General features: G+C 46.9%; 1 protein-coding gene across 20 annotated transcripts in view; it reads right to left on the reverse strand.

Moving 5' to 3' along the window:
* Window positions 1-23,334, reverse strand: part of RBFOX1 (RNA binding fox-1 homolog 1) — a 1,460,760-nt gene that overhangs the window by 42,039 nt on the left and 1,395,387 nt on the right. For all 20 annotated transcript variants that reach the window (XM_059415374.1, XM_059415368.1, XM_059415370.1 and 17 more), the window contains 2 exons: window positions 15,950-16,082; window positions 6,840-6,879 (listed from right to left, as the gene is read on the reverse strand). In XM_059415374.1, coding sequence (XP_059271357.1) covers window positions 6,840-6,879; window positions 15,950-16,082 — 173 coding nt within the window. The remainder of the gene's footprint in view (window positions 1-6,839; window positions 6,880-15,949; window positions 16,083-23,334) is intronic.

A 23,334-nucleotide genomic window follows, 5' to 3' on the forward strand; every position in this document is an offset into this window, starting at 1 on the left:
CCTTTAGCAAAGGAAATCACATTTTTTTACTTTAGAGCATACTTTTGGGAAAAGATGTTCTAATAGCCAAATGACTTAGGAAGAGGTGAAATGTTTGGTGCTGGTGGGGACATGGGGGATAGGTAGTACTGTAGTGTGTGTGTGTGTGTGTGTGTTGCTTCCGCCTAACTGTATAAGTAGCAAAGGGCTTAATCCTAGACAGCAGCCTCCTTGTTTCTGAGGATACCCAAAGATCTCACTTCGTGCAATCTACAAGGTGGGTTAGTATATACTGGTACATACACATTTTACTAAAACAACAGTTAGAAGAACATTTGGAAAATGAAACGCTTAAACATAAATAGTCACTCCCTAATTTATCTGCATCATACATTTGGCTGTTTTTGGAATGTGGCAAGGAAAACCAGCTTTCCTGAAACCTAAAAATAAAAGTTGATCTTGGGAATTCAAATTATTTTTTTCTCTCCTCAATCCAAGGACCCCCCTCTTGTACTGGATTTCTCTTTACAATTTGATTAATTCTCATGGTTAAAAGAGAATGTACTTTCTTAACTGACTTAACATAGAACAGAAATGGGAACCGCATGTTACAGGGAAATCCATGTACTAAAACTCCCACTGATGATTCTTAGTTTTACATTCGTCTTTCATTTTACTTGACAGTTTTAATGTTCGTTGGGACAGCTACACTCCAATAGATGTGTTGCTCTTTTTTCTTCCTACAAATTGGTTCATTTGGGGGTTGCTTCAGCAGTGAGTAATAGGGTTGAAAGCTACAGCAATGGGTATGCGATAAATTTTATAAGAAGCTACAATGAAACCAGGGAAAGTTACGTTAGCGATGTTGACCCTCGATGCAAGATGAATACATTTTCTGTTTAACCATTCCAGTTAACTCCAGGAACCTACTACAAAGTTACCGAGACAGCTGATACAATGAAACCTTGCAAGTCTTTTCACTGAGTTTATATTAATTGGGTATAGATGCATTTTAAGCCAGGAAATGTATAGCCATGTCAGAATCTCCATTTTGATACGCTCCTGATCTAGCAAACAGGGGAATCTGAGGGTACGCATCTCTATTCTAGAAGCATTCACATCGAAACTGGAAAATTCAGTTAAGTCTTTCCTCCTTCTATGTTAGAGAACATCTCCCCTCCCCAGAATCGTCTTGTTAGTAGGATTCACAGCAAACCCACAATCATAGTGATGAGGTTTTCCACCAGTCGGGATTTCATACCTGCAGCAATTTATTGCCATACACAGGCTCTTGATACACTACTCTATAAGGAAACAGAAATGTAATGTTTTCAATGCAAAAATGAAATAAATAAAAGAAAATGCATAAGTCAGACAGAAATTCCAGAGCAATTCATTTACAAGTTTGCTTGTCTTTTGTCCCTGAGATCCGAGAATGACCCATCGAAACAAGAGGAGGAGGTTTTAGCTGCGGAGCTCCATAACCCAGAGAATTCAGAATGAGCAGGTGAGGATCTAACCCTACTGACTGTGTTTGTGCCACAACCTGTGTTTAGTTTTAGAGAAGAAAAAAGGATACTTTCATGGCTTCTTATCCTTCTAAGCATAATGCAACAGTTCAAATTAACTACTTCAAATTTCTCTCTTTGTTTCATGATTAGAGTTATCTGGAATACCAGAGGATTTAGCTTTGATGCCTAATTATTGGGGCAGTTAAGACTGTATCAATACCTTTGTTTTAAAAAATTGAATATCGAGTCACAACAGAGAGTGCAACTGAATTTCGTGAATGAATGAATTACACTGAGCTACCAAAGCTGCTTTCAATATATATGATGGGGAAAACTGTGTATGTGCATGTGTCTAGAGAAGTTGCTGACAGATCTATCATCTATCTATCTAACGTGGACATGCCACAACCTCATTCCAATCCAATACCAATAAAATCTCAAGTAGAACCCCTTGGATAGGATGCATTTTTGGATGTGAGAGTTTTGGGGGGCAAGCCTAATCTTTCTTGTGAGTAGTTCTAGTTTAAAGTGAAATGTTTCAGTTCTAGGGCAGAGATCGAGATGGTAGAACACCATAAGAGATTTAGGAACCCGCCTTATAAAGGGGTGTGTGTGTGTGTGTGTGTGTGTGTGTGTGTGTTTGTGTGTGTTACTCTTCACTTGGTCTTAGATTTAATAAATTTAAGCCTGTGGACCTATGCCTGTCAAAATTCTAGGCCTCTCTCCCTCTCTCCCATTGCTTATTGGAAAGTTTCAAGTCAAGAGACTGTTCCCCATGACCCACCTATTCCATTATCCTCTCCATTCTGCTCTGATTTCTCATCTTCCTCCTTTCCTTTCATTGCATTTCTGAGTCTGGCTCAGTGAGGGCAACTAGGTTGCCCTGTTGGCTCTGGGCTTAAGCACTGAATGAAGCCAGATCACGCAGGCTGACCCCCGTGTCGACGAATGTTTCTGGACTAAACATTTCATCTCTTTTCCAAAGCCAAGTTTCCCCTCTGAAAACAAAATTGGAGGTCATGGGTGGAGGAAACTCCTCCCCTCTGGGGGTCCGAGGGGGAGGCCAGGCAGGAAGGGCTGACCTTCTTGTCCCACACAGTAATGCTTAACTCCTTGGTGGGCGGCTGCCCACCTCATCTTAGCGGACTCGTAGTCAACTCCCATTGAAAGTCGGGTCCTAGGAATAAGGACTTGGGTTTATTTGGAGAGGTTCTGTGTTGCCCTAACAGAATTTAAAAATCATGAGAACAGGCACTGGAGTCTCATGGAGACGTACCAGCCTCGTGGCTACACGGATGGGTGGAAAGCTTAGGGCTTTCTCACGAAAAGGGAACCCGGTTAACATTTCTATCCTCAATCAGTGGTCCTCTCTGTCTGCCTTCTCCCCACCTGTTCTCTCTTCTCTTCTTCCCATCACTAGCTCACCCCAGTTTCCACTTAGTACCTTCTTTTTAAATAGCTCTATTATAATGGCCTTATTTCCATTTTCAATAGTTATCTCTTGATCCAATGCCATACCCTCGGCTCTCTCCCTGAGCGGGGAAGACAAACGTTGGGCTAAATGGACTTAAGCCACATTTACTCTCAGCTCTGTGGCCATTCTGGTCTCATGAGTTCCATACTTTCACCCCCAAACAGAGCAGATTGCTTTGTAGGCCCAGGAGACTTGGTCCTTCCACTCCAACTTTTCAAACAGGTTGTCAAGACCATGGATCACTACTACTATATTTTTTTTCTTTACCTTGACTCACTTTCTCTTGAAAAACAACAACAACAACAACAACAAACATTTCAATGTGCACCACTGAATAATCATGGTGAACTTGCTGATTTGATAGGCTAGTTGTGTAAGCTGAATTCCTATCTTTTGAAATAAAAGTGTGTGTGTGTGTGTGTGTGTGTGTGTGTGTGTGTAGCATGTCCTTGGGTGGAAAGGACCCAGGTAATGACCTTTTATGCTGCCAACCTTCCTGGCTTCGAAACCTGCTACATCCTCTCTACTAAGTGGCCATCCACACTGGGCCTGAGTATGCCCCCTATGACCAGAGTCAGAGCTTCCCCTGCAGGTCCTTCAAACCCTATGTGCTCTGTTGGGACTGAGAAATGCTCAAGGGCTCCAACATCAGGTGGGGAAGGGACAGAGAGTAGGGGTGGAGGCCGTGGTCTGGTGCGTGTGCTGGGACAGCTTCTGAGGGGGGTAGCGCTTGAGTAGGAAGAGCTAGAGGGTGGCCTGCCTGTGCCGTCCTTAGCAGTGACTGAAGTATCTCACTACTCGACCCAGTAAAGTTAAAATCAAAGAGGACATTTAAACCTATTAGAGGTGACCGTATGTCTATCACATGTCCCAGGACCTCTCAGGACTGCCCTCACCCTATTTATTATGCTCGGTTTTAATGGGATTAAAGGAGCAAGCCAGAAACTTTCTTTAAATAAGAGAGAACCTCACAAGATTTTCCTCTGAACCTTGTTACTCATCATTTCTTTAAGAAACGGTGCCCCAGGGACAGTACCAGTCATCAGAACAGACCAGTACTGAAAGGAAGGCAGGGGAGGTAGGTTGAAAAAGCACATTCCAGAGTGTAAGGTGCTTCTAGCCAAGAGGAATCCTGCTCCATGAACTTCAGAGTGCAGGAAATATTCATAGTCTGTCTTTCCCTGAAATGGACATAAGGCCATTGATGAGCCCTTGTTTGGCCGCCGTAACAGGTGGTCTAGTCTGTCACTGTGCCCCAAAGACACACACCAGGCTTGCCATCTTACATGGAGCAAAATAATCAGGACGGTTTGCAAGGTCTAAGTTGTCTCCTTGGAAAGATGACAGACACAAGTGCTGGGTTGACAAGCCTCCAAGTCATTTCAGTAAGTGCTTCTGAACCCTGACTGCCTATTTGGAAACATCCCCTGAAAATCTTATTGTCATTTAATATGAACAAAGGGAAAATAATAATATATATATATATATTTGTTGTTGTTGTTGTTGTTGTTGTTGTTGTTTGAAGAGTGGCCTGCAAAGAATGAGAGAAACGGTCTTCTAAACCTTGACACCGGGAAGCGGAGCATCACAGAATCAAGAAAGGCCGCCCCCGGACAGAATCCCTGCATCGCCTAGACACCTGCGGGGGCTACGCCACTGCGTCCAGCAGGCTCGGTGCAGAGATGATGACTCGGGGGGAAACAAAACCCACTAAAGGAATTTAAATAAAGACTTTTTTTGTAGCTTTTCTCCTTGAACAGAATTGATCTTCCTGCCTTAGTCTGGAAGCTGGCACAGGTGCCCCCTCCTGCAGGTCTCGGCTCCCTCCACTTGCTCTGCTCTCATGGATTTCCCCTGTAGGTTCTAGCGCCGACCGGCACAGACACACCTGCCCACTCCTCTTCCTAGCGCTTCCTTTCCCCATGTCCGTGATCCGACAGACTCTCCCTTTGGGCAGCTCCTCCTTCCTGCTACTCAGAGATCTAGGAGGCAGCAAAAGACACCCAAGGGGAAGATCCGTAGAACGGCACAAATTAATAATTCAACCAGTTGCTCTCAGTTCACAAATAAAGAAACTGAGGCACACAGAGAGGCAGATGCTCAATAAACAGTCGCTATCTCTGTTTTCAGCTAGGCTTACCAACATACACTCCCCTACTCCCACTGGTGGGTGTGATGGAGAGAGTTTTTTGGTTTTGGGTGTTTGGGGGGGTTTTTTGTTTGTTTGTTTGTTTTTGTTAGATTGCTTTCCCCCCCCCCCCCATTTTTCATCTCTTTTCGTCTCCCTATTTTCCAAAATAAAAAAAAAAAAAAAAAAAAAAAAAAAAAAAAAGGCCCTAAGAAAGCCCACAAGGTGTGCTCTACCTAGAGGCTACCTTGGGGAGGGGGCAGACTGACGTAGGGTTCTTTGGGTTTCCAAAGATGTGAATGGGCTCGAGACGTCCAGCCCGTCTGCCTCTCTATTTATAATAGTATGCATTGAAAGTTGTTTGTTTTTTAAAGAGGATATTTGGAGGCATGGATTAAGCTACATAAGAAATAAGAAATTCATTGTTTACTGGGTGCAGGATGTTTGTTCCTTTCATTTTGGGGGGAAAAGCCCTCAAAAAACTAGCCCACAGATTATAGTAAGTGTATCTGGTGCAATGATAACAGAACTCAACTGTATGCATCATTGATGAAGATTAACACTGTGTCTCAAATTTGTGATTGAAACTCAAAAGGAAGAAAATTAATAGTGTCTTTCCCATTTTCTAGTAAATGCTATCAATTTGGTCAGAAGTATGGTTTTATTTTTGTTACCTAGTTTATACGATGACAAATTGGATTCCAGTGAACTTATCTGAGGTCACTTGTAACAAAAAAGTATATGATTTAAAAAACAGCCCCTGGCCCTGCCCATATTTTAAGCTGCATTTACGCCAGGTTATGTTCCTAACATTGTAACTCATATCACAATGTAGGAGAAAAAAATGCCTCTAGATCCATTGAGGTAAGTTTATTGGGGTCCCACTGAGAACCACCCGACTCTTTTCTGAAAGCAAAAAGTCTAAAAAGGTGGGACCAGGGGCGCCTGGGTGGCTCAGTGGGTTAAGCCTCTGCCTTAGGCTCAGGTCATGATCTCAGGGTCCTGGGATCGAGTCCCGCATCGGGTTCTCTGCTCAGCAGGGAGCCTGCTTCCCTTCCTCTCTCTCTGCCTGCCTCTCTGCCTACTTGTGATCTCTATCAAATAAATAAATAAAAATCTTAAAAAAAAAAAAAAAAGGTGGGACCATTTAATAAACAATTCTAAATTCAACAAACACTTCTAAGTCCGGTAATGGTTTGGGCGGGAAACGGAAAGAATAAGGAAGAAAATAGGGTTTCGTGGTCAAGCTGGCATACATCTTGTTAGAGATGCTTCTGGCTAAAATCATCCAGAGGGAGTGGGAGGGGTTCTTTCTAGAGCTATTACTATGAAAAAGTGAACGCATTAACGGGACAGCCACCAAAAAAGAAAAGCCGCCATGAAAATATCTTTTAACCCTCTATGGCTGGTAACTCCAGCTTTTATCCCAAATATTATACTGCAAGCACACGGACCATACTGAAAACTTTCCAGCGATTTTTTTTTTTGAGGGGGGGTCGGAGGAGAGTCTTTAATTTGACACCAGAGAAACGCCGTATCTTTTCAGGGGGCATGTCTTCTGAAGTGAATGAAGGAACTAGTGCCACCCCATAGCAGCCGTGGTGGCCACGGGAAAAGGTCTTCTGCCCTGCGGATCTGCCCCGGGGATCCTGTCCCACAGACCGCGAAGAGGAAACTGGCAGCAAACTTGTAAACAGAATGACTCCGGGAGGAAACAGGGGTGGCATGCACAGTAGTAAGTACTTACATAAATGTCTGCACCATAAAATCCATCCTGGTAAACAACACTGCAAAGGCACACACACAAAGAGAAACATCCGTATTAGTGCATTTCCCCATGCAGACACACCAACCCCCGCACTGGCGAAGTTAGTCTGGTCAACGGGATCCGAAACACAGGAGCCGAGGAGAAGTTTTCACATTGGCTAAGGAGGTTGGAGACAACAGTTCTCTGTCAGCCCGAGAAAATTCGGCCGGGGTTCGGTGCTGGCCCAGAATCAGGCCGTGGTGGCATGCTGGACACCGGACTCCCCACTCTTCCACGAAGGGGTGTGGAAATGCAAGAGCGAGAGCAGTTTAAGTGGCCGAGACAGACAGGAGGGTCAGAGTTTGCATTCAGTCCGATCGCAGAGCTCCCCGCAGGGGTCTGAGAAAATCACCTGTTTAAACTGTTAGATCGATAAAGGGGAGGGGGGCAGACTGCTGCATTTTCAGTACACGTGGGAGCTGAAGGATTTTAGGAGATCCGGACGGCCCGGATGATTCCAGAACAGTTCTTCTACAGTCTCCCACCCTACAGTCTTATATTTGGTAATTCTGGGTGCCACTTTTTTGTGGCAAATGTAGGAAAATATCTCTGATTCTATGTGTGTGTGAGCATGTGTGTACATGTGTGCAAGAAAATGTGTGTTTGTATGTGTGGGTGGATGTGGGTGTCTGTAACATGTGCGTAAGTGTGTGTGGGTGAAGATGGACATATATGGTGTAAAAGGTATGCAGTGGCATGTTTGCACATGTGTGTACATACATGTGCTCTAGTGTGTACACGTATACACATACATGTACTTTGTGTATGTTTTTCTAAAATATATCCAGGCCAAGCAAGCCCCACATTATGACTGAACAGCCCTGGCCTCACTGTGGCTCTCCTGTCACCATCCAAACTGTCATTCCGGAAAGAAAGGACTTCACAGGAGGCGGAAAATCTCCTGGACTTTTCCAGTTTTCTCGGTAAACCTTGAGCGAAAGGGCCAGGAAGAAAAGCTTACAGCCATGTGATTGCGGGAAACTGGCTCGCAGTTCCTAAGCATTACAGTGGGTTTCATGACGATCGCAGGGAGACCTGATGCCGCATGCAGATTCCGGGAGGAGCACAGGAAGGACGGACTAGGAAAGCAGGTGTCACCAAATCTATGTTTTCCGCAGGGTGGTAGTGGTTATTAAGAGCCTTCCCTGAGATCTTCCCATGGAGCTCAAAGATGCTTTATGATTCTGGCAACGGACCTGTGAGCCCCACCATCGAAGGGAACTGGGTTCTAACAGAAACACGACTTTGATTTCCAGAGGCGGGGCCGTCAGGTTTCAGGAGCAGAGCGGACCCACAGGAAAGCCAAGCATATGGAGCCAGAGGAAGGCACTCGAAACACACACACACACACACACACACACACGGCTGTGACACTGGTTTGCTGGAGAACCCTGGAGAGTGCTTCTGGGAGCTTTTCAGACTTGATTGGCCAGACCCCCAAGTACCATTATCCTTAAAAATGTGAGAGGGACTTCACACGCTAGGGAGGTTAGCAGGAATTACTTTCGGCTGTTTTCACCTTGATCTGAGAGGACCACAATTCACAAGAGTACTCGTCAAGCAGCCTAAAACCCTCATCTGAGATGCTGCAGTACGCCGTGTCCTGAGCTATGCTTTCAGCGTTCCCAACATTAAGACAGTGTGTCTGCTGGGGGGTCAGAAGGCGGGGACCAGCCTCTGTCAGCAGGACTTGCAACAGACCCGAGGACATTGGGAAGAGTGACATATATTTCGTCTGCTGGGTGACAAATATTTAGAGGCGAGTCATGTAGCTGTGGAGAAACGGGTTCTGCTTCTGCCCCGTTCTTTCCATCCTATGCCTTTTCTGGGAACACCTGCTCTCCCAACATCCTCCTCCAAAAACAGGTCAGCATTCGAGAGCCAAGTCAGATGGAAACCACGTACACGTCTGGTCACAGCCTCACCAGCCAGCAGCTGTGAGCCACTGAGCTCGTCACTGAAGCTCTCTGAGCATCACGTGCTCATCTGTAAAATGGGGCAAGAGGCTAGGCCGTGGTCAACTCAGAGGAGGACATAGTTGGGTGCTGCCCGCAAAGCCACAAGCAAGGAGGTTGGCACCAGCGAACAGAACGTGATCCAGGGGTGAACAAAAGATTCATATTTTAGCTGCATATTAATATCGACATGGAAAGTAATGCCTCTGTCTACATATCTGTAGACGGGCCCTGGCCTTAGCCTTTCCTGAGCAGGGGAGTCTCTGTGCCCAGCTTGGCCCTCCACCATCCGCCATAGAAAATTCCTTTGGGACTCGGACATCCCACATCTATGAGATGGAGAACCAAAGAGAAAAGGTGGTCCAACATCCTCACGTCGACAAGCTCCCACAAACTGAACGATGACCCCTCTTTCCCTGAGATGCTTACGAGCCCCCAACAACTGTACTAAGGCAGAGACAAGCCCGAGCATGTCCATCACTAAGCCTGCCCTCAGGGAGCTTTACAGGGAGGGGGTCGCGTGGTCGCAAAGCCATGTATGCACACGTACATACATATAAGACTGCAGCTTGCATGGGGATTGAGGAGCAGGAGCTGGGAAAGGGTAGCGGGGGGAGGAGGGCTGGCAGCAGAGGTGAGGATATCTGCGCAAGTGCCTCGGAAATCTCGAAGCCTCAGCCAGGTGCAGAGGGAGGAAGAGCAGACCAGGCAAAGGGAACAGACTACGCAAGTCCCAGTGTCCAGAGGGTCCCAGGCTCCTTCCGGGGGCCGGCAGGGTCCAGAGGCCCAGCAGACGGCGCGGCTCCCCAGAGAAAGGAAACGGAGAATTCCCTCCGCGATGAAAACCACACCTCGCGGGGAGCGCCTGTTTTCACCGAGTGTGTTGCGGAGGGAGTGGGGGGGGGGGGGGGTGGTTGGGGGATGATGGGGGGGGTGAGCTCTCTTTTCAGGGTAACTCTAAAATCAAGGAAACAATACGGCTGGCCACGTTGGTGGTCTGAAAGCCAACTGATGGGCTGCCACCTTCCCCAAGATGCATTTTCTCCTCCTCAGCTGCTGAGGAGGCCCTCGTATACTACTGGCCCTCACATTTCTGGAATGATGACCATGTCGGTCCCTGGTCTGAGCATCCTGTGCTACTTAGCCCACTTCTCCCTCATCGTACCCCGTCACCCAGTTCAGAGTTTCTGATCCAATAGGTCTGGATGGGGGTCTAAGAATTCTAATTTCTCACCAGGACCAGAGGATGCGGATGCTGCTGGCCAGGGGAGGAACTGGCTCATTGATCAATGGGACACCGCCCTCCACGTGTTCTTTTTCCTTTACATCATGACGGCACTGAGCTGGCAGACAGACCAGTCTCCTAGGCCCTCATCTAAGGAGGGGTGGTTACAGGAAAGCTCTTCCAGACTCTCATGCTGGTTTCCAGGAATGTGTCCAAATGCTTTTTAAAGCCCCATGAAACAGGTGCACTTAAAATATCAGATGTGTAGGGAACGGAGGGCAGGAATCGAGGGCTAGTACAGATCTACAGATAAATGAACCATGGGCCCCGAACAATAGAAGGGAGTTGCCATCGTGCGTTGAACAAGTATAGTCCAATTTTAATGCCAAGGCAGTCTGTCTAGCCATGCAAAGGTAATTGTATTGCTTGCCAATCACTTCAGGCCTGCAATACACTTTTGCAAGAACATAATGCAAATGCACAACTCATTTTCTTAGAAAGGTAATAACAGTAGTTAAATATTTGGTTGAATGCAAGCAGGGGATGATCGCACTGTAGCAAATTAGTTTACTTAAAAAAAAAAGGAACGAAAGTAGAGGATGGCCAGACTCTACAATCTGTTTGTGTAATAGAATCTATCCCCACCACCACAAATGCATTCCTGAAGGAGAGGTTATTTAAAACCGCTCTACCTTGCTGCCCCTTCCAAGTGGAAAATAAATTAAAATTTTAATGCGTTTAAATCTAGCTGTTTTTGAACAGATATGGGTCTGTAAATTCCCTGACATCTGTGTATTATTGTGTATGCTATGTATGGATATATGTATGTATCCACTAACATTTTCCTAGGGAAAACACATTTTTAATCAGATTAGTAAAGGCATCCGTGACATAACCCTGTCGTCTCCCCCCAAAATAAAATTTAAGAACCACTGATTCATGGTGGTTTTATCTATAGATGCATTCAATTCACAACTTCTTCTTCTTTTTTTTTTTTTTTAAACATAACAGAGGTTACACTTTAAAACTGGCTGGAGATTTGAACAAGAATTCACACCAAACCCAAACACACAAGATGCTAGACAGAATTCTGAAAAACATTCTGATAATGGGTGATGACCTCTGTTCCTAGTCTTCAAATTAAATGTAGAAAGGTCCTAAACAGAGAAGGCATAGTCTGAGGAGGAGACATTCAGAAATTAAGCCCAAAAGCATGGTTGCTATATAGCCAGAAAAGCTCACACACATAAGCTAGTGCCTGCTGTCAGATGCTTTCCTAGGACCTGCCCCAAAAGCGTTCCCAAGGATCTATGTGTGAATTTCATCATTGCACCGGCCAGGTTAAGAGTTTTTGTCCTGGGATACTACTATATCTCTCCTATACACAAAGTGACACAGTGTCTTCAAACCACTTCTCAAAGTAACTCTGAGAGGTTGTACATAGTTGCATCAAACTAATTTCCTGAGAAAGTTATGGAACACTTTCTCCAAAGAGACCCAGAGACCCAAGACCAAAACCCTACAGGAGATGCTGGATGTTTAGCTTAGAATCCTAATAATTTTTCAAATACTCTTTGATGCTCCATTAGAACACTCTACTGTGTCCCCAGACAATATGCCTGGTACATAGCAGGCACGGGATTAATAGCTGCTTTATAGTTAAGTGGCTAATTAATTAAGAATAAGAATTTGGTGAGGCCAGGTTCACGGGGTTCCTTTTGGGTGGGTGTTGGGGTTTGGCTGCTGTCTTCTAATATCAGATGTTTACTGAGTCTGGGGGAGTGTCTCCAGTCCATCCATCTGCCATCTCCATCCATGCGTGATCGATCCGCGAGCTCCTTTGGTGGGCAATTGCCTAAAGGGCAGGTTCTCCCACACGGGGGTCAGAGAAAGACAGACCGGACATTGAGGCTTCTCTGTCCAAACTGACTCCAGGATCAAACGCGTGGAGAAAATGGAAGACCTGGTGATTCAGCTCTCTCAGGAACCATTCACTAGTTAGTATTTTGTTTATGATCTACATATTCCAATAACTATTGCGGTGCCTCTGACCAAAGTCAGCTCTGTGGCTTGCGGGGGATGGTGGTCTGTAAACTGCAGGACCCTCCCTGGAAAGGGGTCGGACTCTAGGTTTCCAATGCATTGCCCTTCCTCATTCAGTCGGTATTGACAATCAACAGTGACTTGGCTGATTCAATCTAGGTTTTCCATTCATTTCTGTGGTCCCCGCCCCATGGTCCAAGCAGAACCCCCTCTCCCAGGGCAAATGATCACCTATTAATGTGCCAAGAAGGTTCTCTTTACCGGTGTGAGGAAGAAGAGAATAGGGCCCCTCCAAAACCTGTGCTGGGAGAGATGTGGAAGGCAAAACCACAGGAACAGGAGGTGGAAGGGAAAACCAAATCGATCAAAGGAAATGGATGAACGGGAAGGCATGCTTGCTGAATCTTCCTGTAGGACTGTCTCGAAGTTGGATATCTCCGAGGGTCACCCCAGGCTCCACAAAAGTAGCCATGGAGTTTCTGTACAATTTCCTTTTATATTTATTTATTTGAGAGAGAGAGTACGGTGTATGTGAGTGAGAGGGAGAGAGCATCTGACTCCACACCGAGCACAGAGCCTGAGGTGGGGCTCGATCTCACAACTGTGAGATCATGACCTGAGCCGAAACCAAGAGTCAGATGCTTAACTGACTGAGCCCTCAGGTGCCCTGATTCCACCACCACCCCCCCCGCCCCGGTATCTTAGGAAAACAGTATGGAAGCCATACATGGACATAGGATGAATGACCCATTTTTGGTTGGAATTTCAGTAACAAAGTATATATTGCATAGCTCATGAAGAGCAGAGGTTTAGGTTGGCACTTAGTTTTGTCTTCAACTGGTGACAAATAAAAAATCCTAATAAATGCAGCTCGCTCGGTGATAGCTTAGAAAAGATGGGGATCCCTGGGTGTGAGGGGGGATGGCAGAATGGGGTCTTGACATGGCAATTTAGGAAGTGGTTGGACGTGAGGGCATCCTACATTTCTTCTTCTTCTGGAGCCTTCCCTAAAAACCCAAGCTGAGCTAAGGGACCTTCCTTGGTGCTCACACAACACCCTTCTCCCTTAGCACATTTATTGACATTATTAGCTTATGGGGGTGCCCCTGCCCCTAACTAGAAGGAATTCCTTGAAAGTGCAAGACAGTGCGTGGAACTGACAAAAGGTGTGTTAGGCTGAACTGACTGGAGTAAAGACATTAGTCGACTCTACAAATCTCCCCACAAAGGACTTTGAACACAAATGGCTACAGGAAATCCACACTATCACCTGAATGACCTAAATCCTGATGACATCACCTTCTGGAAACAGAAGTAGGTTTCTGATTTCCAGTCTCTGCTCTTTGCTTTCACCCAAGCTCAGGGCTCTTACCACTCCAGTCCCCTATCTACTCTCTGCTGTCCTCTGCTTTTCTTTCCAAAATGGGTTGGCCCCCCACACACACACACCTGCCCCTAGTCTTCTGCAGCCTCAACCAACAAGCAGAGGAAAGGGGAAACCTTCATTTAAGATGCTGGGTTCACACATTCTCATTTGGAGCCAGTGCACTCCATGCAGTTTGCAATACAAGACACTCTCGCTGAATTTCCTATTTTCAACCAGCACTTTGCTCTTCTAGAACACGCAGACATGGACACACGCACACTGCTAGCCCTTCTGTATCTTCCTCCTCCTCCTCCTAATATTGAGAATTTCATCTTACCATTAAGGGTGGTTTCAGGATTCCATTTGGAATATTACCAGCAAAGAGGCACAGGGTACCATTATAACCAAAAGGATAGGAATATTGCCGGAATATTTAAATTAAGTCACGTCTGAAAGCAGTCACAAACACGTTGCTTCACCATTTGGAGATGCCTGTGTCTCTCCCCGGTGAACGTGGCATTAATTAGTTATGCACGGTTATTCCCGGCAAAGAGCGAGATCACTGTAAGTTAGTGAATTTACGGCAGGTGTGTGATTTTGAGATTTTTATAAATTGTTCATGTGAGGATAAGCCATATAATTTTATTTTTTTTTTCCTGTTCAGTATAGTAGTGAGATACTGAGGGCACATATACCAAAAAGCTGCAATTACCGTCTACTAAGATAAGATAATAATTTTCAGACAAACGAATGTGGTATAAACATGCGATTCTGTATTTATGGCTTATGAATCTTGCTTTAGTAATTACATGAGCCTACAGGGTAACTTGTTTTTTTTTTTTTTTCTTCCTCCCTCATAACAACTTGCCGTATGACCTTGGGAATAACACAATTTCTGCATTTCTGGGTCTATAAAACAGGCTCAACACTGTGGGGTTGGAAATAATGATTAACACTCTGGATGCTTTCTTGTAGTACCTGGTCAGGTAAAGGCTTAGGAGGAGCAGATGAATGTTTCTGGAGTGTGGGGAGAAGTCAGGGCAAATTCACCCTCGGTTCGCTACTGTCCACCACCTCTCCGCGAGAAAGGAATTTTCACTGTTGTTTTGTCCAGTAAGAAACCGAGAAGTGACCCAAGGCTAACAACAACACAAGAAACAATGGACACGGACTGGTCTCTTTGCCTGTGTTCTCTTCTCCTGATGATTCCATGTACTTTCATTTATTTATATTCTGAATTTCGTCTCATTGCGTCTGTGTTTGAAACACCTCAGATGCTCTCCTCTGCAGTAGGTGAGATATGAATAAATAATGAAAAAAAGAGTGGTTCCCTTTGTCGTTGGTATAATAGAGAGATGATCTAGGCTAATTCAGGTTTTCTAAAAGATTTATAAGCAACAGAGCTTTAAAAAAATGCATTAACCCTTTTCATAACAGCCTGGAATGCAGCCACATTCTTTTTCACAGACCAGAAAGCCAGTCGGCCAGGGCATAGCTGAGTTTTTCTGAGTAGCGCTACTGACATTTGGGGCCTGACACATCTATGTTGGGGGGCCCTCCTGTGCACTGGGCACCTCAAGCAGTGTCCCTGGCCTCCACCTCCTAGATGCCATTGCACCTTCCTGCTCCTGCTGTGACAACCCACAATGTCTCCAACAGTCCAAACATCCCCGAGGACTGGCAGAGACACCACTTTCTCCCCAACACCAGGGGTGCCGGAAAGTTCCAGAAGGAGCCCTGAACAGGAGGAAAGAAAGCATAGCACTGCAGTGTGGCCGCACACCCCACCAAGACCACAGTTTCTCGGCGTTCCCAGTCATTCCTTAATCTACGCTCGGCAACACCAGATTCCCTGCGCACAGATAAAACACGGCCAACGGAATTAGTTTCTTGTAGAGGAAGCCAAAGGCCCATTTTGGAAAATCCAACTGAAACGGGCCTTACTTCCAACGTCTTTGAACTTTTGAACGTTTGCATTTGACTCTACACCTAATTTTCTCTTCTCAGGCAAGGGCTCATAAACCTTGAGGAGCAAGGTGTCTTTGGGGGAGGGGAGCAAGACCACCCCAGCGAACTTTGATGTTTGGGGATTTTGTGTCCCTCCATGGACGGAATTCAAGGGGCAGATGTGATCCAACCTCCTTAATAACCAGATGTTTGCAATCATCAGAAATACATCTTTGGCTGTAGCCATTTTTCTGTTCTCCAGCATTCAGTCTCAGAGAGAATTTACATAACAACATGTGACATGTAGAATGCTTAAAGGCACCAACCATGACAGGACAAATTACACTCATTTTTCAGTTCTCTTTGCAAGGTGCTCGGCGGCAGGCGCGCGCAGGGCTGCATGCTGGGGCGGTTCTGGTGGGGAAGTCAAGGCCAGCATGCGTTCACAACCAGGAGGGGTGGTGCGGGAGGCCCGCCGCAGGGCGGGGGGGGTGGGGGGAGCTGCCCCACTTACCCGCCATAGGCCGGGATCGGGGGCGGGGGCGCCGCAGCGCGGAAGGTGTTGTACACGGTGCGGCCACGGCCTCGCAGGTGCGCCCCTCGGTAGGCGGCCGCGGCGGTGGCGGCTGGATACGGGAAGCCGGGCACTGTGGGGTGGGAAAGGAGAGAGCAGAGCAGAGGCTTTCAGAAGCACACCGGTGGCGGAGGGCAACCCGCCCACCCAGGCCCCTTCTCCCCCCAGCCCCAGGCTGGACACCGCCCCTGGAGAAGGGAGGCGGGGTTCCAAAGGCGGCCAGCAGGGCGGAGGTCAAGGTCCGATTCCAGACAGAGTGGGTGGCCTAAGGGGTCGGTCCCTGTGCCCAAGAGAACATGGTAAATGACAAGCATTTACAAAGAATTCGTGGTAACAGGAGACAAGCTCACTGCGCAAAGTTAAAATTCTACAAAGGCGGATTGCATGAAGTATGCGCTGTGTTGCCAGGATCTAGGTGTCTACCTGCACACACATGTATACCGTGTGTAAGAGATATTTATGTGTCTGAGCACACAATACACGTATATAACGTAGCCAAGCACATGTGTGCATGTGTAAGTGAACATGTGTGTCCATGTGTACCCAGTGTCTACACATGTGTATGTGGGTGTGTACCCAGGTATGTTTATATGTGCATGTATATATGCAAACACTTGCATTTCCATATGCGTACATACTTCAGTGTGTCCCTGGTTATCTCTGGGGCTGAACTGTGTGTGTGTTGTCTACTGATTGCCTTCCCTATCCCATTTTTCTTTCCCCCAGTTTCCTTTATGTACACCTACTGCTTGTTGAAGTTTTTAAATTGCAAGATCGTTTTCCTGCAGACGCGTGCATGCATCACAAGTGTGCAAACCCCTTATGCGCCAAGAAATGAACCGTTACCAATGTCCCATCAGCCCGCAAACCATGTAACAGCTAGGTGCACCCACCAACCGTTAATTGTAGAGAAGTCTGGGAACTCAGCTCTTAAGAGGGTGTGGGCTGAGTTTTCCTCCTCGGAGGAAAATTCTCTGAGTGGGATGGCTTGCTGAGGAGTCAAGAGGGAAATTAAGCCTGATGCCAGAGACCCCTGAAAATTCGTTCTCTTGCCTTTGCGTGGGATGTCCCTCCTCCTAGGGTGTCTGCAAATCCGGACGCACCGGGGCCCAGGAAGCCTTTAGGAAACCACTTCTGCGCAATCTCACAGCACTCTCGCTATGCCAGCCCCAAGCGTGCCATCCCCACTGAACTGCAGGCAAAGCACCCGAATGGCATTCTAGGGAGGAGGCACATTTCTGGGAAACCATACAGGGGAATCCACTGAGGCAGGAGATCTGTATTAAAGGCCCAGAACACCCCACCTCTCGCAGGTAATGGTTTCGAAAAGAGGGAGTCTGTCAGTGTGTTACCTTTTCTCTCCCCTATCAACCAGCAAGTTCTTCCTGGCTCCCCCCCCTCCCCCATTGCCTGTCCATCTTTGCTTCTGCCTATGCCTCCCCAAGTCGGCGGAAGCCCCCCAGATTTATCCACAGTAGGTTCTAAACTTTGGACACCTGAGTGAATGTAGGGGTGTCTTAAACACGTAAATAAGAGAGCAATCGGCTAAGTTGTGGACAGGCCAAAGAATGGACAGACTCTCCAGCCAACCCCCCTCCTTGTCCCAGATTCCTTTCCCAACTGCCCCCCCCCCCCCCGCCCGACACAAAAGGAGATTTCCAGAGGGAGGGAAAAACAGGTGGAAGGAAGCAAGGGTTTCCTCCCTTGTTAGCCACCCCCTCTCTCCTGCTCCCTTTCTTCTGGGACTTCACACAGTGTTTTTAGGACAGACCGGGCTGGGAGGGACAGGAGCCTCCAACCTCAGAACATCCGGCCGCCAGGGAGGCTCGCAACCATAGGTCATCAGCAGACGCACACCTCTCTCCGGGAGCTCATTTTGGGGAGCACCTAATCGCTTGCAAGATGTTATGTCTCGTGCTGTGTTGAAGGTGCCTGAAGCTTATATCCAAACTGCCAGTGGGGTCTGCTCCCCTTCTCACCAGCACACTCAGGAGCAGAAGCCCTTCACCTGATCTATTAGCCCCGGCATCCTTGGATACACTGTATCCTAGCTGCGTGGGGCTGGCCGGGGCCGGGGAGACGAAGCGGGTAGGGTCCCCCACAGCAGCCATCCCCAAGCCCCTACACCCCACAGAATCGCAGGGGTTGGAACACAGCCCTTGAACCCAAAGTGCAGACTGACTGATGGTCACTTGCCATTCTCTGCCCATTCTCATGGATTCCCCCAGATCTTTCTCTCACCAAGGAGGGTACAATGCTAGGATTGTGCAAGCGATGCAGAATGATTTTATCTTGCCATTTGTGTCTTAAAAGACCATATACGGGGGCGCCTGGGTGGCTCAGTGGGTTAAGCCGCTGCCTTCGGCTCGGGTCATGATCTCAGGGTCCTGGGATCGAGTCCCACGTCGGGCTCTCTGCTCGGCAGGGAGCCTGCTTCCTTCTCTCTCTCTCTCTGCCTGCCTCTCAGTGTACTTGTAATTTCTCTCTGTCAAATAAATAAATAAAATCTTAAAAAAAAAAAAAAAAAAAAAGACCATATACGTTGCTTTTAACCTCTTTTTCTTATTGTTGTTCGTGTCAAATCGTGCAGCTGTCCTTAATGCTCAGATTCCCGGCCTCTGCTCACCCACATCCCCCACCGCTTGTGTTTCAATGAACGTGCGTGTATTCTCAGAGAGGTGTTCATCGTAATGGGGAAAGCCAGTAAGTCCTAACACCATAAAAGCCCAGAAGTCATGAACTGTTTGTTTCACGACTGGCGAGAAAATGAGGGAGCGGGACTGTGATGCCAACTCCATCTTGCCACAGTTCAAATATTAAGTTTTCATAGGAACGCCCTGGATTTTGAAATAAAGAAAATGAAAAATTCACAATCTGGCAGAGCAGCTGGCCACCTGTGTGAGGAGACACGGTAATTATGTTGACCCATTCATTATCGCCGGCTCCCGCGCACACTGAGAGAGACCAGATCCCTCTTAGCGACAAGCAGGTTCTACAATAATTCTTAGAGGATTTAGATGTTGAGATACAACAGAAGCTAGGCTGGGGAGCAGGGCAGCGCGAGCTGCTCAAAAGTGCGGGGCCAGGACTCCTCGTGGGTCCCTTGAGTACGGTGGGGGGGGGGGCAGGTCTCCAGGGAAGGCTTTCCGGGGCTCTTCCACGTTGACTCGGAGCAAATCCCAAGTTAGAGGGAGTCTTATTTTGTTAAAGGAACCCAGCAAGGACAACACATCCACTCCTGGGTTGAAAACTTGCTTTTCTGGGAGGCCAAGTGGCCTCAGGCAAGATAAGGAGGTCCTGCACGTGATGCTTTGGACCTGAGGCTTCATGCAGGAAGCCTGTGTGTCTCCCAGGTGGATGGATGGTTTGCTCAGCGGTCCCTTTCTTGGTACCCGTCTCCTGCTACCGAGGAGTCTCTTTATGAAGCCTCTGGTTGTCATCACGATTAATGAACCTTTGCTTCCTCTTTGCCTTCTTGCTTTCCTTCCTTCTTATTCTGACCCTCTTTTTCCCCCCTCCCCCTTCCCTTGCTTCCTACTTGTATTTATGTCTTCATCTCCTTTGGAAGGGAGCAGCCACAAAGCTCCCTGGGTGTCCTCGCCATCAAGTAGCTTGGATGACAGAAAGGAAAGAGAAGGGCTCCCGCTGTTGCTAGAACGTACCTTCTGCGAGGGCAGAGTGCTCCCCCTCTGTGGATTCAGAAGAGGGCCCGGCCCGGAGCAGGTACGTGGATACCCTTTGGAGGTGAACCAGTGTTCGTCTCCCTCCTTCTGGGACCGTAGAGGCAAAGCCTCGTCACCCTGCACCTTCTGGAACACTGTCCTCTATACGAGGTGTCCTGCCCGGGAGTCGCACTTACATGGAGGCCAACGACACAGCACGCCCTCGGTCAGGATTCCTGTAAAAGTGACTTCTACAGCCGGGCTCACAGGTGCTGGGCTGGCCCCGGGAATGGCAACCACACTTGGCGTTACGTGTGGTTCTGATAAAACGGGAGAGGACTTGGATCCAAGTATTGTACTCGGAATTACTGCAAAACCTTAATTCCCTGAAATTCACATTCACTGCTGTGCTGTGTTGGGATGTGGAGATCAGGTTCTTGTTCTGGGGAAAAGTAGGGCTCAAATGCAAGCCCCTCCCTCCAGACACTAATACCTATGAAAGGGCCTGTGGGGTCAGGTTCTTTCCTTCACCGAACCCCAGACACTGCTCTCCGGCAACTGAGCAATTTGGAGTCTCTGAGTACAATAAACGTGTGCCACAAGGAACAATGGATAGAACCTGCTTATAAACCTTAACTCCTCAAGTCTGTGGCGGAGCCTTCCGTGTTCCTCCTCATGCCCACTAGAGGAAGTTCCCCCCACCCCCTGCCTGCCCTGAAGCTGGTTTAGGATTCTGAGTGACTCTCTTGCCACTAAAACAAATGGACAATTGCATGGGTAAAAAAAAAAAAAAAAAAAAAAAACAAAAAAAAACCCAAAACACCCACAATTGTTTGTTTGTTACGCTTCCTCTGGACTCCACTTAGGACGGAAGGAACGGATTCGTTTACTTGCCTACCATGTGCACTGGCTTGTTGATGCTGGGACACGGTTAAATGCATATTTGAAGCAATTACCTAGACCGATGATTCAGACACAGATGAAACAAAACCGAAATGACTTTATCCTTGAACCACACAGAAGACATCTCAATTATGTGCTTACTTTGGGACGCGACACCTATCTTTGGTTGAGTCAAAGTTATCACATTGTCTATCAATGCCTCAGTTCAGGAGTTTGGATCCAGTAAGTGGGCAATAAATGTTTAATAAATCTAATGCAAAAAATGCCAAATGGAAACTCACAATGTCCTCTCTGATTCTGGACCGGAGTAAATCGATGTTAATAAAAGTCATAAACCTGTCACCCTGCCCCATGTTTGCAAAAGCCTCTTTGTTAATGAAAGGACAGGGTTAGAAAGAAAAGACACCAGATTATAGGCATTTTTAAACCCCTGGTGTTGGAATGGATTCCCTCCCCCCCCAGCTGAACTTCCAGTTAATAAACATGTAAAGCGAGCATCACTGGGGAACAATGCAAAGTATTCAGGTTGCTTTGCAGACCCAGTATAAATCCTTAGTTGTTGGCATGAGGGAGACAAGGAAAGACAGGGGACGAGACAAAACAACAACACGGGTTCATTATACTGGAAAGGTTCCCTTTTAAACCTTATCCAGCATGAATCAAAGTGAAAAATCTGGTATCACGGCCACGAAAATTGGATTTGGTTCATAAGCTAAAAATGAGTTTCTTTCAAAGGGAACAGGGCAAGAGCTTTTAGAGCGAACACCAATTGCGCATCTCGGGGACACATCCACGTCCCCGGCCGACCCACTTCCAACCTTCAGCTAGATGCAGCATATTTTGGGGGAGTGTTCGTGGGATAACTCGCTCAGTTCTCGGGCACGAGGAGTCGTATAGCACGGAGCTCAATGAAATGGAAACTTCAGGGATGTAACGAGAGGCCTGCTGTGATGTGCGGGGCGATGTGCGCGATATCAAGGCGAATCAACGTTTTTAACCGGAAGATGTGTGGGTGTATCAACCCGCCAAATGGCCCGTTTACCAGAGTGTCAACGGCTTCCTGCCTGTCTCCCATCAAAGACAAAGCCCCCGCCGCCTCCCCCCTCCTCCGAGCTCCGCACTCGGTGTATTTACAGTGAGGAACGCGCCCGCTCCCCCTCCGTCTCCTTTACGAAGATGGTGCTTACCTTCGAAATAAACACAAATGAGATCATCTCCCCAGCCCGGAAATCCCCAAAGAAGAAACACAAAACCAGTGGAAAATACTTGAGGGTTATAAAGTGCATATTAAAGTTTTAGAGCTTTGGGAGAGACGGAAGAGTAGCAGATGCAAAAGCCAACAGGGGGGCAGAGTCTGCATCAAAGCCATAAAAATATACAGCCGCGGTAATGGGCAATTATTCTTTGCATTTGTGCGCTGGTTTGAATTTGCATGAGGTTGCCAGGTGCCCTGGCAAAGGTGTTCCATCAGAATGGAGGGGAGGGCTGCTCTTTGTGCCCCTGCCCTTCCTCTCTCCCTTGGCGCCACAGTGCCTCCTTTGCCCACCCCTGGAGTGGTCTGAGACGTAGAGCCGTCTGTGCTGATTTGGGGTTGAATTGCTCTGTGGATAATTTAGGGTAGAACCGTTCACTGACGCAAGTCTGGGGGTACAGACGTGCTTTCAACAGCAGGCTCACCGTTCGGCAGGATTCCCCTTGGGGGATCTCCTGTTTCATGGGCTGGACCATAAATTAAGAAGTGGCATAGTAGGTAACATGCCGAGTGAAATAACCAGCTTGAGCTCAATTTCCGAGGCAGAGTATTGTGTGATAAACATCACAAGGAATAGTTAAAAAAAAAAAAAAATGATTTTTTTCCCAAATGACAAAAATGTTGGCTTGTTTGTCCCCCCCCAAAATGAATCTCAAACAAAAGTACATCAAATTGGTTTATAGCAGAATTTATACGCAACTGGGTCACTCTCTTTGAATGGTGCTAAATGGGAAATTTAATACGATGGCGCACATTTAGTTCTAGGTCAAAATAAAAATGGAGAGGCTTTCAATTTTGTTAAAATTCAGCAATTTCAAGGTTTCGGGAGAGAAAGGGGTGGGGGGGGGGTGTTCCAAGCATCCAGTCATTTACAAAAAGACCAAAATAGCCACTTAATTTGTTGGAATCTCTGATTCTCGTATTCTTGTCTATCTATCCCTGAAACACATTTGGGACGGACTCTTGTTTCATTTCAAAATGCATGTGGATATTAAATACTGCTGTTTAGAAGTGAATAAATCCACATTTTGGACAAACCGTTCCTTACAGGACATCCTCATTTGAGATGCATTGAATAGGAAAACAAAAATTTCTAATTAATGTACAAGTCTAATCACCATTCCCCACATGGAAGAGTAATTTTTCACTGTTCATTTGCTGGGTTTAATCTCAAAACTGACATAACAGAAACGCAATGTCCTATAAATCTCTGCTCATTTGTTTCCTTAATATTCATATCCCATTGAACAGCAGCTGCTTGTTGCTGCAGTCTATTACAACTTGCAAAAGTGTCGATAAAAATATTATGAAAGGCAAGATGTGTTCCTTCCTGGCTGTGCGTGCCATTTTATTTGGGAAAAGACAATAAATGGCTCGTGGATGGTCCCCCCCAGCCTGCTGCTTGGTGGGTGATTAGTGATTAATTACCTGGCAGCAAATTGACATGGCACGAGGAAATTGACACAGCCCTGATTAATTAACTTTTTATGGGTGGTAGTTGCTCACAA

Source organism: Mustela nigripes, chromosome 11, assembly GCF_022355385.1.
Source record: "Mustela nigripes isolate SB6536 chromosome 11, MUSNIG.SB6536, whole genome shotgun sequence".
NCBI lineage: Eukaryota > Metazoa > Chordata > Mammalia > Carnivora > Mustelidae > Mustela > Mustela nigripes.